The sequence below is a fragment of the Dasypus novemcinctus genome, chromosome 13 (assembly GCF_030445035.2).
Source record: "Dasypus novemcinctus isolate mDasNov1 chromosome 13, mDasNov1.1.hap2, whole genome shotgun sequence".
Classification (NCBI taxonomy): domain Eukaryota; kingdom Metazoa; phylum Chordata; class Mammalia; order Cingulata; family Dasypodidae; genus Dasypus; species Dasypus novemcinctus.
The window spans coordinates 88133424-88153312 of record NC_080685.1 but is presented as its reverse complement, the minus strand read 5'-3'; the positions used below and the strand labels follow the sequence as shown (position 1 = coordinate 88153312).

Genomic DNA, 19889 nt, shown 5'->3' with positions numbered 1-19889 from the left:
TAACAAAGGAACTAGGAAAAATTAGGCTTGACAGGTAAATGCTCACAAAGCATTAGGAAAAACTCTTTTATCATTGCCTGGCAAAACACAAAATATAGGATAAGGCTGCTGAATATATTATGAGGTATTCAGAAAGAATAGAGGAAAAGACCTCAATTTTTTTTTCCAAGATCCAAGTCTGGTTTTACAAAGAGATTTAAATAAATTATCTTGGTTTCTTAAGCTGAGTGGTGGGTACACCAGTGTTTATTATATCATTTATCCATATTTATTTATATATCTGAAATACTTCATCATAAAAACACATTTTTAAAAATCTTATTCGCCGTCAGTATTTTCTTTAGTTGATCCCATCACCTTAGATATTGCTGCTGGATCTGAATAGGAAAGGTATTACTAGCCATATATTATGCTATATGATTGTTATGCATATCGCACTCATCCTAGATGTGGGTGTTAACATCCCATTTTACCAATGAAAGAACAGTTTCATATATTAAATGATTTGCTCAAAGTCACATGGCTTGTAAAGGTAGGATTTAATTCTCAAGTTTCTGATTCTGAAGCCCAAACAGTTTTTAACTACTGTGCCTCCTCAGCTTTTGAAATACAGATTTTTATGTTCTATCATCTGATTTGAAAGCTAAAATAGTTTTCTTATGATGCTGTGAGCCATTGCTCAGTCACATGGCTTTTAGGAGAAGCAGAAACCTGGCAGGTCATTCCAGCTAAACCAGGCTAATTTTAAAAGGATCTTGTGTAATATGATATTACAGATCCATATCCTATACCATCCTCCACAGTATCTGCCAAGGAGCATTAGAAGCAGTTGGCATTTGACTGGGTTAGGAATATATCACCCAGCAGCTGCTGAGAATGAAATACTAATGGACTAGGATTGCTTACAGCTAATTATATATTGTGCATACTGTTCTTTGACAGCTTGAAGAAAATTAGTCCATTTTCACCTTCTTGCTACACATGTAGAAATTAGCATGGGGTTCTGTTCTTTTTTTCTCATCAGTGACCATATTATAATAACTTTTTTTTTTCTTTATCTTTTTAATGTTACATTAAAAAAATATGAGGTCCCCATATACCCCCCACCCCCCTCATTCCACTCCTCCCCCCATCACCACAACCTCCTCCATCATCATGAGACATTCATTGCACTTGGTGAATACATCTCTGAGCACTGCTGCACCTCATGGGCAGTGGTCCACACCATAGCCCACACTTGTCCCACAGTCCACCCAGTGGGCCATGGGAGGACATACAATGTCCGGTAACTGTCCCTGCAGCACCACCCAGGACAACTCCAACCCCCGAAAATGCCCCCACATCACATCTCTTCCTCCTGCTCCCTACCCCCAGCAGCCACCATGACCACTTTCTCCACACCAATGCCACATTTTCTTCGATTACTAATCACAATAATTCATGAATAGAATATCAATAAGTCCACTCTAATCCATACTGTATTCCTCCATCCTGTGGACCTTAGAATGGTTGTATCCACTCCTCATCTATATCAAGAGGAGGCTTAGATTCCACATGGATGCTGGATGCAATTCTCCTGCTTTCAGTTGAAGACACTCTTGGCTCCCTGGTGTGGTGGTTGACTATAGTAACTCTTTAAAAAATGAGATGAGGCTAGAAAATGCCAGATGGTTTTGTCTTTATTTTTTTAAGAGTGACTGGTTTAAAGGAGAGTGTCCAGAGACCTGGATTCCAGGCCTAGCTTTCTTAGCAGTTCTGAGTGAACCCTGACAACCATATAACCTCATTTTGGTTGATCTATAAAATAAAAGTATTGAAATAGATGGTTTCAGAGTTCTTGTCTAATCCTGAAATACTCCCCAAATCTGGTCCAATGAAAGATCACAGGACCAAAGTAAAAGAACTTGGGTTTTATTTTTTTCTTCCTAGTTAAGTGACCTTGGTCAAGCCATATAATTTCTTTGAATCTTAGATTTTTTTTTTTAAGATTAAAAATACTTTATTTGGAGACAGTATAAAGGCTGAATTGTATTCTAATTTGAACAGCTAGACTGGATTGCCTTGAAATGTTCTCCAAGATTTGAGTTCCTTTAATGGCAGACTGGAGTCCAGCAGAAATATACCTCAAGAATTTCCCTCAAATCATTGCTTGGGCTCCAGCAAGGTGCTGGGCTTTTTCAGTGAACAAGCTGCTTACTGACAGCACCTCTTAAGGCTGGAGTCTTCATTTGTCATTTGGAAAAAAGCCGCTTCACTTTCAGCTCCTTCCCGCACCTGGACCTTTGGTATATTTGTGGGTACCTTGAGGGTGAAATCAGTTCATTGGATAATGGGTTCACATCCATGATGCATCATACCAGTCTTGTATATGTTCATTTACCATAGTATCAGAAGCAGTTTATAGAAGACAGATGAATAAAGCATCAGGAGAACCTGAAATTGCCCCAGGGGAACCTGAATTCCTCAGGACTGGTGATAAACTGGAGCATCACTGTAATCTGAATATGTTGAATAACATCAAAGGGTGCTTTCTAAGTGTAGTATGACCAACTCTTCCAGGGCCTAATGCCACCCACAGTTTGTAGAAGGGTCTTGTCCCCGTCCTCATACCAGTAAGCTTTTTTGAGGTGAACATTCCAACCAGCAGATAGTTCTTTGCCACTCAGACGTGTGCCTGAACCATAGAATGGTAAAAAGAATGAGCCCTTAGGTCTTTTAAATGGCAGTAATATCAGACCAAGCTACCATACCAGGTTGCTGCAAAAATCAAATAAAATAATAGTATTTGAGAAGTACTTTAAAAAATTGCAAAGGAAAGTATAAATGTAAAATTATATTATAATTGCTCTAATTTATCATGTAGTATAGCCATTTCCATATTTAAACATTTAGCTGTTTAATAAACTTATTTATTGAATGAGAAACATCTATGAAAAATATATTTATATATTCTAGTATCATTAGTAATGAATGTTAAGGCATTGTTTATAAATACTTGTACTGTGTTAAAATGTTAATAAAATGTAATATATTTTTCCAAAATAATGTGCTAGTAACTTTTTAATTGATCTGAAATTTATATTACGTAAAGTGAACCATTTTAAAGTGACCAAGTCAGTGGCATTTAGTACATTCACAGAGTTGTACAACCACTACCTCTATCTCCAAAACTTTTCTCTTTTTTTAATTTTATTTTATTTATTTTATTTCTTCCCCACTCCTCATTGCTTTGCACTCACTGTCTGTTCTCTGTGTCTGTTCATTATGTGCTCTCTGTGTCTGCTCATCTTCATTTTTTAGGAGGCATCGGGAACCGAACCCAGGACCTCCCATATGGGAGGAGGGGCCCAATTGCTTGAGCTGCTCCCTGCTTGTTGTGCCTCTCATTGTGTTTCCTTGTTGCATCATCTCGCTATGTCATCTCACTGCGTCATCCTGTTGAGTCAGCTCGCCATGCCAGCTTGCCATGCCAGTTCACTCTCTTGCTCATCTTCTTTAAGAGGTACTGGGAACCAAACCCAGGACCTCCCATGCGGTGGGCAGATGCCCAATTGCTTCAGCCACATCTGCTTCCTTCTAAAACTTTTCTATCACTTCAAACAAAAACTCTTATCAATTAAGAATTAACTCCCCATTCCCCACCTTTACCCTACCCCTGGTAACATATATTCTAACTATATAAATTTGCATGTTCTAATTATCTCCTATAAATGAGATCATACAACGTTTGTCCTTCTGTGTCTGGCTTCTTTCACTTAATATAATATCTTCAAGGTTCATCCATGTCATAGCATGTATCAAGTACTTAATTCTTTTTTATGACTGAATACTATTTCGTTGTATGCATATACCACAATTTGTTTATCCTTTCAGCCACTGATGGACATTTGAGTTGTTTCACCTTTTGAAAAGAGTGCTGCTATGAACATATGTGTATACGTATTTGCTTAAACTCCTGTTTTCAGTTCTTTTATATACCTAGGAGTAGAGTTGCTGGGTCATGTCCTAATTCTGTTTAACTTTTTTGAGGAACCACCAAACTTTTCCATAGCAGCTGAACCATTTTTCATTCCCACCAGCAATATATGAGTTCCTGTTTCTCCACATCCTTGCCAATACTTATTTTCCATTTTTTTAATTATAGCCATTCAAGGGGTGTGAAGTGGTACCTCATTATGGTTTTGATTTGCATTTGCCTATTGACTGATGATGGTGGGCATCTTTACATGGTCTAGTTGGCCATTTATATGTCTTCTTTGTAAAAATGTCAATTCAAATCCTTTGCCCACTTTTAAATTGATGGTTTGTCTTTTTGTTGCCAAGATTAAGTGTTCTTCTTTTTATATTCTGGGTACTCGACGCTAGTGATGTTTTTCAATGCTAGGGATTAATTTTGTTCTTGATTTTGGTAGAGAATGCCTTTTTTTTTCTTTAAGATTTATTTCTCTCCACTGCCCTGCCCCCCCAGTTGTCTGCTCCTTGTCCACCTGCTGTGTGTTCTTCTGTGTCCACTTGTATTCTTGTCAGCAGCACCAGGAATCTGTGTCTCTTTGTTGCATCATCTTGCTGCATCAGCTCTCCGTGAATGCAGTGCCACTCCTGGGCAGGCTGCACTTTTCTCACGTGGAGCGGCTCTCCTTATGGGGCGCACTCCTTACACGGGCTCCCCTACACAGGGGACACCCCTGCGTGGCATGGCACTCCTTGCACCCTCAGCACTGTGCGTGGGCCAGCTCACTACACAGGTCAGAAGGCCTGGGTTGAACCCTGGACCTCCCATGTGGCAGGTGGACGCTTTATCAGTTGAGCCAAATCCGCTTCCCGAGAATGCTTTTTGATTATTACTCTGGGCTGATTCAGCAATCAAAGTTGATATGACCATTTAGTTCATAATGGAAGTACACTGGAGTTTTGTGAGTGATATGGGTTTCTAAATTAAGGTTAAGTTCTAGTAAAATTTTCATAGGGTAATTAGTTTTAGATCACAAAATATATTCTAGATGAAATATATCCCCAACAATTTAGTACTCCCAAAATAGTCAACCCAATATTTTGAAAAAATATCCAACTTTGCAGTTGTATTCCATGTTACAGCAGAAGGCCCCTTAGAATGACCTCCATGTTCCACTGTATTGTTATCACTAAATGTAGTGACAGGACAGGTGAGAGGGTCTGGCTACTCCTGAAAAGTCTGAGGTATAACCTACAGGAGTCTTCTACAAGCATGAAATTTCTTTGAGATTTTAATTCTATTTTAAAAGTTCAAATGAAAATGTTCTAAAATGGATTGTGGTGATGAATGCACAACCTTGTAATTATACTAAAAGCCATTGATTATTAAAAAACATTTTAAATGCATTTGGGGGGAGCAGATGTGGCTCCAGAGATTGAGCTCATGTCCACCACATGGGAGGTCCCTGGTTCGGTTCCTAGTGCCTCCTTAAGAAGACAGCAGACTGGCATCACAGGTGTGGCAAGCTGATGCAACAAGATGATGCAACAAGAGACAGAAGAAGGAAAATATATTGAGAGATACAACAAAGCAGGGGACAGAGGTGGCTCAAGCAATTAGGCACCTCCCTCCCACATCAGAAGTCCCAGGTTCTATTCCCATTGTGTCCTAAAGAAACATGGAAGACAAACAGATACAACAAGTGCAAACAATGAGGGGGTGGGGAGAAAAAAAAGAAAATAAATCTTTAATAAATAAATAAATGTAGTGGGGGGGCAGGTTGTGGTCCAAGCAGTTGAGTGACTACTTCCCAGATGGGAGGTCCTGGGTTCGGCTCCTTGAAAACAAGCAACAGGCAAAACAAACAAAAAAACCAACTCAGGGAGCCAGTGTGGCTCAGTGGTTGATCACTGACTTTCCACATAGGAGGTCCCAAGTCAATTCCCCCCCACACACACACAAAAAGCATTAGAGGCGGTGGACTTGGCCCAGTGGTTAGGGCATCCGTCTACCACATGGGAGGTCCGCAGTTCAAACCCCGGGCCTCCTTGACCTATGTGGAGCTGGTCCATGCACAGTGCTGATGCGCACAGGGAGTGCCGTGCCACGCAGGGGTGTCCCTCGTGTAAGGGAGCCCCACATGCAAGGAGTGCACTCCGTAAGGAAAGCCACCCAGCACGAAAGAAAGTGCAGCCTGCCCAAGAATGGTGCCGCACACACGGAGAGCTGACACAACAAGATGACACAACAGAAAACGCAGATTCCCATGCCGCTGACAACAACAGAAGCGGACAAAGAAGACACAGCAAATAGACATAGAGAACAGACAACCAGGGTGGGGGGGGAGGGGAGAGAAATAAATTTTTTTTAAAAAGCATTGGATTAAAATAACTCATAAAAGGCAGAATTGTGGTCTCAAACAGCAGAGAAGAATAAAATGATGTCTAGAGTTTTGACAGTGTAATGTGGTTTTAATGTATGCGATTGAACAGAAATATATTTTTAAACAAGGGCGGGACATGTAAAGTGAAAGATGCTTGATGTATAATAGCAAATTAATTTATAATTCTGTGATAAATGAAAGGGAACTGGAAAATAAAGTTTGAAGAAAGAAATGGTGAGCACCAAAGAGCCAACTTCCTTTAAAGAGATTGTATCATCGCCTAATAAAGCTTTTATTTGTAGGAAATGAAAAATAAAATTTCGTGGACCCTAGTGTATGTTCATGAAACTTTGCCTTTTATTCTATATACATACACCTTTGTTTTAATATGAAAGCAGGAGAAAGTGGCCACAGTAGCTGCTGAGGGTAGGGAGAGGGAAGAAGAAATATGATGTGGGGGCATTTTCAGAACTTGGAGTTGTCCTGGGTGGTACTGCAGGGACAGATACTGGACAATGTATGTCCTGCCATGGCCCACTGGGTGGACTGGGGGAGAGTGTAAACTACAGTGTAAACCATTAGCCATGTGGTACAGCAGTGCTCTAAAATGTATTCACCAAGTGCAATTAATATCCCACAATGATGAAAGAGGTTGTTCATGTGGGAGGAGTAGGGTGAGGGGGGTGGGGGGTATGTGGGGACCTCTTATATTTTTTGAATCTAACATTTAAAAATAAATATCCTTAGCAGAAAAAAAATATATGAAAGCAGTGTTTTAAATTACTATTAAAATTGATATTCCAGGAAGCCATCGCCCCACTGTGTAAGTCCTGGGATGCAGTTAACCACCTTTTCATTTGAAAAGCTACAAATATGTGCCATATTTTCTTCATATAAATTAAAAGATACTGTAATTTTTTCTAAAGTATGTATTCAGTGAATAAATATTATTGACATCACCTCCAACTCTTAGAGATGAGATTTTGCCTTTATATTTTGAAATTCTAACCACTATTATTTAATACTCTCTGAATTATCAGCTTTCAGAAAAGGGGAAACCTTATGTTGATATCCAAGGTTTAACTGCCTCTACCATGGAAATCCTGTTGGACTTTGTGTACACAGAAACAGTACATGTGACAGTGGAGAATGTACAAGAACTGCTGCCTGCAGCCTGTCTGCTTCAGCTGAAAGGTATAGACCATAGAAATTGTGGTTCTTCATGCCAATGTAGCTCTGCAAATGTTTAAAATTAATGATGTAAACTAATCATGAAAATTATGATAGACTGCAGGCACTCATATTTCCTGCCCTTTTATCTCTTTGAGCAACAAAAGATAAGTTGTCATTAGATATGTAGGGAAATCTCCAAATATGAGAATTTGACTATGCAAGAAAATATTTACAATTTTAGTATTTTCTAAAAACTGGAAGGGGGAGATAATATATGGATTCCCTGACATATATGTAATCCTAGAAGGAAAGACAAGAAATTGATACTATTCACTGCCTAAAGGAAAGAGAACTAGGTAGTCAGTGGGATAAGGAGGCTAAGGGGACTTTTTCATGGTAAATCCTTTGTATCTTTTAAATTCTAAACTATGTAAATTATTCAAAAATAAAATTAAAAGTGATGCATAAAAATGAGTTTGAAGTTTTCACAGGAGTAGCAATGGTCTCCCCTTTCCAGTTCTCAGTGTCTATCTTTGATAATTTCTAGTTTTATTTCTCTTAGTTTCAGTTTTTATATACACATGATTGAAACATTTTCAGTTTTTAATACATGATTGAAACAGTGTGAAGCTCTTGCTTTAGTGCACAGTTGTGAAATTAAGTTTATTTTCTGTACTTTTCAGTTAGAAAAATATGAGATTGTCATTAACATCTCCTATTTTCCCTCACAGAGTCTTTTGGTAAGCTTTAATATACAGTAGAAATTAGGTACATTATGCTGAATTAGTAATTAATTTTATAGCATGATTCCCAAAAGTTTTCTAGGCATTTTTGTTTAATTGATCCAGTGTCTCTTAAAGCAGTTGGTCTCACTATACTGAAGTATTCATTGTCTGCATTTGTCCTAGGTGTGAAGCAAGCCTGCTGTGAGTTCTTAGAAAGTCAGTTGGACCCTTCTAATTGCCTGGGTATCAGGGATTTTGCTGAAACTCACAATTGTGTTGACCTGATGCAAGCAGCTGAGGTTTTTAGCCAGAAGCATTTTCCTGAAGTTGTACAGCATGAAGAATTCATTCTTCTAAGTCAAGGAGAGGTGGAAAAGCTAATCAAGTGTGATGAAATTCAGGTACAGATTTGGCTTGGTGGTATGGTTTCTTCAAGACTCGACCATTACAAAATTTGCAAAGTAGAGTGGAGTTACTATGTTTCTGTAGCAGGGCTTTTTTTTTAAAGATTCATTTTACTAATTTATTTCTCCCCACCCCCCTCATTGTATGTGTTCATCTTCCTTGTTTCTTTTGGAGGCACCGGGAACTGAACTTGGGACCTCTGATGTGTGAGGGAAGCACTTAATCACTTGAGCCACCTCTGTTCCCTGCTTTGTTGTGCTGCTTATTATGTTTTTTCTTCTTGTATCGTTGCGTTATCCTGCTGCATCAGCTCACCACACCTGCCCATCACACCAGCTCATTGTCTAGCTCATTCTCTCTAGGAGGCACTGGGAACCCCTGCTCCCTGCTTTGTTGTGTCTCTCATGTTTTTCTTCTTGTGTCTCTTGTTGCATCATCTTGTTGTGTCAACTTGCTCCTGACCATTGCACCAGCTTGCTGTCTTCTTTAGGAGGCTCTGGGAACCAAACCACAGACCTCCCAAGTGGTAGGTGGGAGCTCAATCACTTGAGCCACATCTGCTTCTCAGAAGGGCCCCTCATATCAAGTATTCAGGTGGCTTCAAAGTTTTCATGAACTCCACAAAATTATGCCAAATTTAATTGCATATTTACAAGGAGGGAGTTTTCTGCTTTACTCAATGAAAAATGTGATCCCAGTGGTTGAAGATCACTGTTCATCAGTGTGGGCATAAGCTGAGTTTGGAAGTGGGAGTAGATTTCCATAGAACACTTATCCATTGTTCACTCATTTCACAAACATTTATTGATAATATCTGCTATATAGTGCTATGTACTAGGGATCAAAAAGCATGACACAGGGGAAGTGGCTGTGGCTCAATCAGTTGGGCTCCCATCTGCCATATAGGAGGCCCTGGGTTCACGTCCCGGGGCCTCCTTGTGAAGGCAGGCTCGCCTGCGCACTGTGGAAAGTTGCCGGCCCTCAAGCGCCACCGAGTGCTACCTAACCCACAAGCGCCACGGAGAGCCAGCTCAGCAAGGTGACGCAACAAAAAGGGGGATAAATAAAAACACAGAAGAGCACGTAGCGAATGAAAACAGAGCAAAACCAACAAGCAAGCCGCAAGGGGGAAGAGGGAAAAAATAAAAATAAATACAGACACACAGAAGAATGCACAGTGAATGGACACAGAGAGCAGACAGCAAGCAAAAACCACAGGGGGTGGGGGGATTAAAAAAAACGGCACAGTTCCTGGTATCAGAGAAATCTATGTATAGTAGTAGAGACAGACATATAAATTTTTAAATTTATTATAATAAAGTATAATGAGAGTAATGGGAGCCTATGCAAAGTAAGGATATTACACAGAAGAAAGAATAAAAAACTTTTGCTCCAGAGGCGAAAAGGGACAAGTGGTTGAAGGTAAGGATCTGCCACAAACAAATGCCAGATAGTAAGTGTCTTGTGAGGGGCTGGAGGGGTAGAAGGAAAAGACATGTGAACTGGATTTTAAAGGTGTAATACTTTACCTAGCGGGGGGAAACTTCCTGTGCCTAGGCACTCCTTTAGCAACTTAACCCAGCAAGAAGAATCTTAAATATTCCTAATTCTAAATCGTAATATCAGTAGTTTAGCAGAGTTTTGATTGCATATAGATTTGTAGTTAGGCTAGGAATTGGAGTGAGAAGTTCAATATAGGACTATTAGATTATTTTTGAAACCTCTGTATTAATCTCTAGTGGCCCAATTTTTTATTTAGTTTGTATCTTCTTGAAAATACCTAGCAGAGCCAAGCAGTAGGATAAGTCTACCTGTTGGGTTTTATTTCCCCTAGTTAGAAGAAATTCAATTCTGTACAAAGAATTGAATTTTTTTCTCTCTTCTCTACTGTTACAAATGCTCCCAAGCCAAGTATTTGCTAAAATCTTTGTTTTTACCCTCATAGGGGATATTATATCCTTGCACTGAAATGCCAGGCATAGCCAAAATACACATTTTTCACCTGGAAATGTAATTCACTAAAATATCTGAATTTTTCTTGACTTACCCATATATTGGAAAGTATGTTGAACTACAATCTTGAAGTTCACTGCATGTAAGAATAGCTAATATTTATTCAGCATTTACTATTGGTTCATTTATCAAATATTTATTGAGCACTTATTATATGTCCAGACTGTTCTGGGTGTTAGGGATACAATTATGAACAAAACAGATCAAAATCCCTATCCCCTGGAGCTTACATACTATTGTCACAATTCTTGGTATTTTACGGAAGTTGTCTTATTTAATTCCCACAGTTGGCTCTATTTTTCAGTGGAGGAAACTAAGACTTAGAGGTTATCACTGTACTACTGGTATTTAGTGGAGCCAGGATTCAAATCTAGGCAATCTGGTTCCAGAGCCTGTCCTCTTAATTGCTAAACTATGAGCTAGTCATAGCTCATAGTTCTGATTGGCCAAATGAGAAAGCAGTCACAGAAGTAACTTATTTTAGAACTATATAGACTCTGGAATAAACCTAGATGGAACAGAGAAAGCAAATAACTCACCTTATTCAGAAGCTAAGATGAAAAACACAGTTTGAGAACTCTTGTATAGTCTTCCTTAAGTGTCTATTAAGACTCCCTTTGCCTTTTTTCCTGAAGACAGCAAGTGACACATTTTTTTTGTTCCCTATTCCAACCAAAAATAGTAACCAGATGTCTGACATTGCATTGCAAACTAAAGCTGCTGCTTATTTAAAACAAGGAAAAGTGGTATATTAGATTGGTTAAAAAACAACATGGGTTTTAGAGTTAGTCTGGAGTTTGAATCTTGGCTGTATGATAGTGAATAAGTTACCTAACTACTAATCTTCAGTTTTCTCTTCTATAAAATACAGATAATATTTGTACTTAGTACATAAGGTTGTTTTGAGTATTGAGCATACTCCATGAAAATTTATTATGGAGAAAATTTCTTTTTTCTCCATAGTGAGGAATTAACGTTTTTTTTCTCCCAGTTCAGCTGTTTCTCTGCAATTTCAGTTTTTTCTGGCTTCAGTAAGATCAGTATCTTTATTCATGATTGAGAAATCTTTTAATTGACATATCTAATTTAAACCTAGAGAGTGTCAGAATCTAACATGCAGCTGCTTAGAACTATCAGGCTAACATTCTTTTTTCTTAAAGACTTATTTAATTCTCCTCCCTCCCTCAATTATCTGCTCTCTGTGTCCATTTGCTGTGTGTTCTTCTGTGTCTTCTTGTATTCTCATTAGGCAGCGCCAGGAACTGATCCTGGGACCTTCCAGAGTGTGAGAGAGGCAATTATTCTCTTGTGCCACCTCAGCTCCCTGTTCTGCTGTGTCTCTTATCGTCTCTCCTCTGTGTGTCTTTTTTTTTCATCATTTTGCTGCATCAGCTCTCCACATGGGCCAGCACTCCTGAGCAGAGCAGCACTCCACATGCGTCAGCTCACCCACCACACAGGCCAGCTTGTCTTCACCAGGAGGCCCTGGGTATCAAACCCTGCACCTTCTGTATAGTAGACAGGAGCCCAATTCCTTGAGCCATATCTGCTTCCCTCAGGCTAACATTCTTTAACAAAGATGAAAGAACGGGAAGCAGATGTGACTCAAGTGATAAGGCGGAACCCTTTGAGAGGACCCGGGTTCAATCCCTGGGGACTCCTGGTGAAAAAGAAGAAGAGAAAGCATGCCTGCATGGCAAACCAGTGCCCATGTGGCAAGCTGAGTGCCCATGCAGTGAGCTGATTACCCATGTGGCGAGCCGAGTGCCATATGGTGAACTGAGTGCCCACGTAGCAAGCTGAGTGCCCACATGAGTGCCCATGTGGTGAGCCTACATGGCAAGCCAGTGCCCACTTGGAGAGCCAGTGCCTACATGGCAAGCTGAGTGTCCTCACAGCGAGCCAGTGCCTACGCAGCAAGCTGAGTGCCTGTGCAGTGAGCCAGTGTCTACACAAGTGAGTCACACATTAAGGTGATGATGCAACAAAAGAAAGATGAAGGGGAGAGTCAAGGTGAAGCACAGCAGAGACCAGAAACTGAGGTGGTACAATTGACAGGGAACCTCTGTCCACATCAGAGGTCTCTGGGATCGAATCCTGGTGAATCCTAGAGGAGAAAGACGAGAAAACAAAAAAGAGAAATAGAGAAGCTCACACAGCGAATGGACACAGACAGCAAAAATAGCAGGGCAGGGGAGGGGGAAGGGGGAAAAAAATGAAAGAAAATCTTGGGCACCCTATGTGTCCTTCCTTGCATCAAATCCATCAATAGGGCTGGATTAGTTTGATCTCCCAACTATTTCTCCAATGCATCTACTTTTCTTTACTATCACTGCCATAGCTGTAGTCTAAGCACCATCATCTTTGCCTGGTGTACCAGAGCAACCTCCTAACTGGCCTCCCAGCTCTTGGCCCTTCCAAACTATTCTACCCATGGCAGCCAGTGTATCTTTACAAAATTTAAGTAAAATCATGTCACTGCCCTGCTTGAAACCTCTTAACATTTCTAATTGCTCTTAGAGTAAACTCCAGTCTTCTAATGCCCTCTATGAATTGGACCTTGCTTATCTCTCCAGCATTGTCTTTTTTATCCTCCTTCATTCTACTACACTAGCCTTCCATCATTTCCTTAAGTTGCAACTTCTCTCTTGCTGTAGGACAGTGCTGTCCAATAGAACATTCTGTAAAGGTGGAAATGATCTATATTTGTGTTGCCCAATTTGGTTACCACTAGCCACATATGGCTACTGAGTACTTGAAATGTGGTTAGCACAACTGAGAACAGAGATTTTTTTTTAGGAGGTACTAGGGATTGAACCTGGGACCTCAACACTGATCTACACCACTCCCCTGAGAAATGGAATTTTAGATTTTAATTTTTTTAAACAAATCAGTTTTATTGATACATATTAGTAAAGCATAAATCCATCCAAAGTGTACAATCAGTGGTATTCAGTATAATCACATAGTTGTGCATTCATCATTTCAGTCATTTTTAAAGCATTTTCATTATTCCAGTAATAATACTAAAAAAACAAAACCAAACAAGCAACCAAACAAAACCCATCACCTCTCAATCTCTCTACACTTCCCCTTCCAAATATAGCTGCTATTCTGTTTCCTTCTCTCTAGTTTTCTAATTTTTAATTTAAATGTAAATAGCCATATATGGCTGGTGGCTACTGTGGAGGACACTACAGCTCCAGCTTGTGCTCTTCAGTCTGCCTTGGAGTATTCTCTAATTTACCATGGCTAATTGCTAAATTTATTGCTTCTGGGAGCACATGTGGCTCAAGCTGTTGAGTGCCCACCTTCCACATGGTAGTCCTGGGTTCAGTTCCCAGTGCCTCCTGAAAAAACAAAAACAACAAGCGAAAACAAAATGAAAAAACCACTTCAGGAAAGCCAATGTGGCTCACTGGTTGAGATCCGGCTTCCCACAGATGAGGTCCCAGTTTCATTCCCCAGCCCCCAGTACCTCAAAAAACAAAACAAAACAAAACAAAAAACAAATAAGTTTATTGCTTCTTCAGGGAGGCTCTTCCCTGACCCATCAATCTAAAATAGAAATCTTGGGTTTTCTGTCTCATAACCCTTGAACCATTCTTATAATATGTAATGACAAAGTGAGCCGTTTATTTTTCCAGTTTAACAGTTATCTCCCCATTTGGCCATTAAGAGCAGAGATCATATATGATTTGTTCACTATTACATAACCCATTGCCTGGCACATAGCAGTTGTTTAGTATATCTGTCTAATGAATGAACTTTCTGAAATATTTTCTCTATTTCCAGAGTTACCAGTTTTTTTAAAAACAGTTCATGGGTGTTTTCTTTCTCTATCACAGTCACACTCTAAAAGGGATCTCTCAGACAGATACATAAGCTCTAGGGGTCTGGTGGAAGGAACATAAGACCTATACTTAGGTATCTGTCTCCGGGAGGTCCTAAGTCTTCCTGGTGGTATGATGCTTTTTGGGGTGTTTCTCACCTATCTAGTTTTCCTATGAAAACTGAGTATCCCAAATGATTAATTATATTTATCATCTCAAATAAAACAGTGCCTTTTTGTTGTTCAAACAGTAATTGACAATGCTTTGAAAAAACTCTTGCTTCACAGGCATGAGTGGAGGGGTTGGAAATCAAGGTTGGGGATGATTAGACCATACTTACGAATAAACAAAATTTCAAGAGCCAAATTTGAATAGGACTACAGAATCCTCCCCTAAATCTTCAGAAATGACCAGAAAAGAATTCCAGAATGGAAAAAATTCTAAAGTGAAGTCCAACCTGTCACTGATGGTCTATCTTAGGAAACCTTTTTACCCAAGTTGACTGTAATTCTTTTCCTGGGCTAAGTTAGCTGTGTCTGAAAAGATCATCTTCCCTAGAGCCTAGCTTTTTCTGGAAGATGGCAAATAAAGGTGGTGGAGATTGAAGCGTGAGAAGGAGAAAGTAAGCTTGGTTACTTTTTGAGAATGTGAGGTAATTTCAAAAGCTTAGATCGATGATGTATGAATATAAATTTACAGGTGGATTCTGAAGAGCCGGTCTTTGAGGCTGTCATCAATTGGGTGAAACATGCCAAGAAGGAGCGAGAAGAATCTTTGCCTGACCTACTACAGTATGTCCGAATGCCCTTGCTGACCCCTAGGTATATCACAGATGTAATAGATGCTGAGGTAAGACATATAAGACACAAAATATCCAACACCTTGAAAAACTCTTGTAACTTAGTATTGTGTGTTCAAAATTGAGGCACAGAGTTTCCTGCTTAGTCTTTCCAGGGATACCAGGGAGAATGGTACTTGACAGTCCCCAGGGATATTCCTAGGAGAGGTTAATTGGCAAGCCAGGCTTCTGACACAGATGAAAAACTATGATTTAAGTACTTTTTTTTACATGCCCCTCAATGTTTTACATAACCAGTATCAGGTGATAAACTGTCCCCTTTCCATTAAATGTCAGTTGTTCCAAATTGCCTTGAAAAATATGGCAAAAATGTTTTGCCTAGCAAACCTCTTTATTTTTGACCTATGGTGAAGTCAACATGAAAGCATTTTGATGCATTTAATTTTGACTTTGGTCATATGATATATAACTTTAATCGTGTCACCTTATAAAAGTGTTTCTCCTGTTTAAGTTGTTGGTGGTACATTTTCATCATTCTTACCTTATAAACCACCTATATTACCTGGACCATACTTTGGACAAGATTGGTTATAAGATGTAGGTAAGGTCCATGTGAATGAATGAGTTCCTTCTGCTAGTCCAGGCCTAGGTCTCTGGAGTTAACTGCAAGTTCAGTTTTTCAGTTTGACATTAGAGAAGTTGCAGACTGGTTAGTGTCACATCTCAAACTCTTTTTCACTTATTTGTAATTTCCTTACAATCTGTCCACTTATTCATGTGTCCAATTCTTTACATAGTGGTTAGTGGTTCACTTTCCACATGAACCTTAGGTAAGTTGCTTCCTTTACTTGTGCCTCAACTTTCGTATCTGTAAAATGAAGATAATAATAGCACCTATTTCATAGGCTGTTGTTGTCAGTATTAAATAGGTTAATATTGAAAAGCCTTTAAAACTGCTTTTTTTTTTTAATTTTCTTTATTTTTTTTTCTTTTTGTGTTCTTTCTTAAAAATTGCTTCTATAACTATTTGCTGCTACTATTGTTTATTTTCCTTTCCCATCCATACTGAAATTTTCTTGGTTCAGGTAAATAGGTGCTCTGTAATTAGAGCATGTATCCATCAGGGTCTCAAAAGGAAAAGATTATTTGAGGAGGGTTTGTTTATAAAGGAGCTTGTATAAAGAGCAAGTTTAGGAAGCAGATGTGGCTCAATTGATAGAGTGTCCGCTCACCATATGGAGGGTCCAGGGTTCTATACCCAGGGCCTCCTGACCTGTGTGGTAAACTGGCCCATGCGCAGTGCTGCCGCGCACAAGGAGTGCCATGCCACACAGGGGCGCCCCCACGTAGGGGTGCCCCAGTGAAAAAAGCCCATCCCACCCAGGAGGGTGCCCCACACACAGAGAGCTGATGCAGCAAGATAACCAACAAAAAAGAGACACAGTTTCCCAGTGCCACCTGATAACACAAGCAGACACAGAAGAACACACAGTGAATGGACACAGAGAGCAGACAATGGGGGGGAGGGGAAAGAAATAAATAAAAATAAGTCTTAAAAAAAAAAGAGCAAGTATAAGGAAAAAACAAATGACAGTGAAGTTAACCTGGAACTAGTACAGTCAAGCTCTTCACCACCCCTAGGCCTGAAAGGACAAAGCTGAGGCATGGTTACCAGAACCTGGAAGGAAAGTAAGTCATGTAGAGTTGCTCATTGAGAAGAACCGTGACCTTTGGTTGAGGGATACAGCCAGCCTTACAGTGGAGGAGCCAGGAAAATAAAGACCATGACTTCACTCTTCTTCTTTCCTTTGAGCCCAAACAGAAACCAGAGGGCATGGATGTCCTATGGACATGGTTTATATCTTCTAAGCCAGAAAGCAGAGTGGAGAAGGCTGTAGAGTGAATCTGAAGAGACAAGTGGAAGAAGATAGCCAGAACAGAGCTCTAGTAGAAACAGATATGGATATTATGACAATGCTGTGAACATTGGGGAAATTATTTCAGACAAGATGTACTCCTCCCTGTCATCCCAGGAAATAACAGAAGGCTTTCAGTTTCCCCATAAAAGTTTAATTAGTTATTATATCCTTGTATCTGCATAATCATTAAAAAGATATACAAACAAACTAATGTAAGTGCCAAGGTAGATGAGATAGGGCTAGGAGCAAAACTTCTCAATAAATCTCTTTTTATATCATTTGATTTTTGAATCAGATAGTATATTATCTGTTAAAAAATATTAATTTTAATATTAATACTTTAATATTTAATATTAATCCAAAGCATAGTTAAAACCAGCATAGTTATTACCTCCTAAAACCACAGGACTTTGGAAACTGGTTTCCTATATTAAAAAGTTCATTTTTTATCTGTGCCATTTATATTTATTAACATTGGAAGAGGCCCCTGTGGCTCACTTTCATATCTGCTGTCTTTCAGCCTTTCATCCGCTGTAGTTTACAATGCAGGGACCTAGTTGATGAAGCAAAGAAGTTTCATCTGAGACCTGAACTGCGGAGTCAGATGCAGGGACCCAGGACAAGGGCTCGTCTAGGTAAGCTGGCATCATGGCAGTGGGGGTATTTTTCACCTCCCCCTTGAAGGTAGCATAATATAGTTGAAAAGAGCACTGTGTAAGAAGTGAAAAGACCTTGTTTTGGACTTAATCCTTATTAATGGTGTCATCCTGGGCAAGTCACTTTACTTCTGAGCCTTCTTTCCTATAAACTAAGGATATCTCACCTGCCCATTTCACATAACTGTTTGGAGGGTTAAATGAGATAGCATGAAGTCACTTTATAGATTGTGAAGTATTATGCAATGTAAAGGAGTTTGCTCATTATAGATTATTTTGAATGCCATGTAATAAGTGGTATGCTCCCACCCACGTCTCTCCTTCCCCTTGTGTGTATTGTTGTTGTTTTATAAGACAGTGTAGATTTACAGAAAAGTATGCAGAAAATGAAGTGTTCCCATATACCCCCACTCACATGCACAGTTTTGCCTTTACATTAGTGTGCTAACTTTGTTACAATTGATGAAACAATATTATGATTCTACTATACACTTTACATTACATTAAAGTGTGCTAACTTTACATTAATGTGCTAACTTTTTTAAATTGATGAAACAATTTTGTTAAGATTCTACTATTAACTATACTCCATAGTTTATATTAGGGTTCACTGTTTGTTATTATACAGCACTGTCGTTTGGTTTTGTGTGGTTTTGCTTTGATTTTGGTAATATGGTACAACCTTAAATTTCCCGTTATACCACATTCAAATATATACTCAGTGGTATAAATACATTGACAATGTTATACTGCCATCACCACCATCCATTACCAAAACTTTTTCATCCACCTGAACAGAAACTCAGTACCAACTAAGCATTATCCCCAATCCCTAACCCCACTGCAGCCCCTGGTAACAAGTATTCTAGTTTCTGACTATGAATTCGCTTATTCTAATTATTTCAGGTCAGTGACAACATATGTTTTTCATTTTGTATTTGGCTTATTTCACTCAGCATGATGTCTTCAAGGTTCAGCCGTATTATCCGTTGTATCAGAACTTTATTCTCTTTATGGCTAGATATTTTGTTTATCCATTCATCTGTTGGTGGACACTTGGATGTGTCACCTTTTGGCAACTGTGAGTAATGACACTATGAACATTGGTGAGCAACTATCTGTTGGAATCCCTGCTTTCACTTCTTTTGGTTATGTACCTAGAAGTAAGATTGCCTGATCATATGGTAATTCTATACTTAACTTTCTGAGGAACTGCCAAATAGTTTCACACAGCCGCATCTTTTCACATTCCCACCAGCAATAAATGAATGTTCCTATTTCTCTACACCCTCTCCAATACTGGTTATTTTTTGTATTTTTTTTAATAGATATTCTAGTGGGTATGAAATGGTATGTCAGTATGATTTTGGTTTGCATTTCCCTGATGGCTAATAATGTTGAGTATCTTTTCATGTGTTTTTTAACCATTTGTATATCTTTGAAGAAATGTCCATTCAAGTGTTTAGACCCATTTATTGATTAGGTTGTCTTGTTGAGTTGTAGGGTTTCTTTATAAATTCTGAATATTAAACCCTTAGCAAATGTGTGGTTTCCAAATATTTTCTCCCATTTTGTAGGGTTGTCTTTTTTTTTTTTTTAATTTTCTTTTTTTTTTTTTAATGTTACATTCAAAAAATATGAGGTCCCCATATACCCCTCACCCCCCCATAGGGTTGTCTTTTTTACTTTCATGATGAAGTCCTTTGATGCACAAAAGTTTATAATTTTGATGAGGCCCCATTTATCCATTTTTTCTTTTATTGCATGTGTTTGTGGTATAAAGTCTAAGAAACTATTGCCTAAAAACAAGATCCTGGAAGTAATTACCTATGTTTTCTTCCTAGGAGTTTTATAGTCCTAATTCTTATAGTTAGGTGTTTTTTTTTGGGGGGGGGTTGGTTATTTTTTTAAGATTGATTGATTTCTCTCCCCTTCCCCTCCCCCACCCCGGTTGTCTGTTCTCTGTGTCTATTTGCTGTGTGTTCTTTGTCCGCTTCTGTTGTTGTCAGCAGCATGGGAATCTGTGTTTTT

The 19889-nt window shown here is 39.1% G+C and overlaps 1 protein-coding gene across 2 annotated transcripts in view; it reads left to right on the top strand.

Moving 5' to 3' along the window:
* KLHL12 (kelch like family member 12) overlaps nucleotides 1–19889 on the top strand; it is a 46345-nt gene that overhangs the window by 2973 nt on the left and 23483 nt on the right. For both annotated transcript variants that reach the window (XM_058274976.1, XM_004481904.4), the window contains exons 3-6: nucleotides 7376–7529; nucleotides 8417–8634; nucleotides 15184–15333; nucleotides 17723–17837. In XM_058274976.1, the coding sequence (XP_058130959.1) occupies nucleotides 7376–7529; nucleotides 8417–8634; nucleotides 15184–15333; nucleotides 17723–17837 (637 nt within the window). The remainder of the gene's footprint in view (nucleotides 1–7375; nucleotides 7530–8416; nucleotides 8635–15183; nucleotides 15334–17722; nucleotides 17838–19889) is intronic.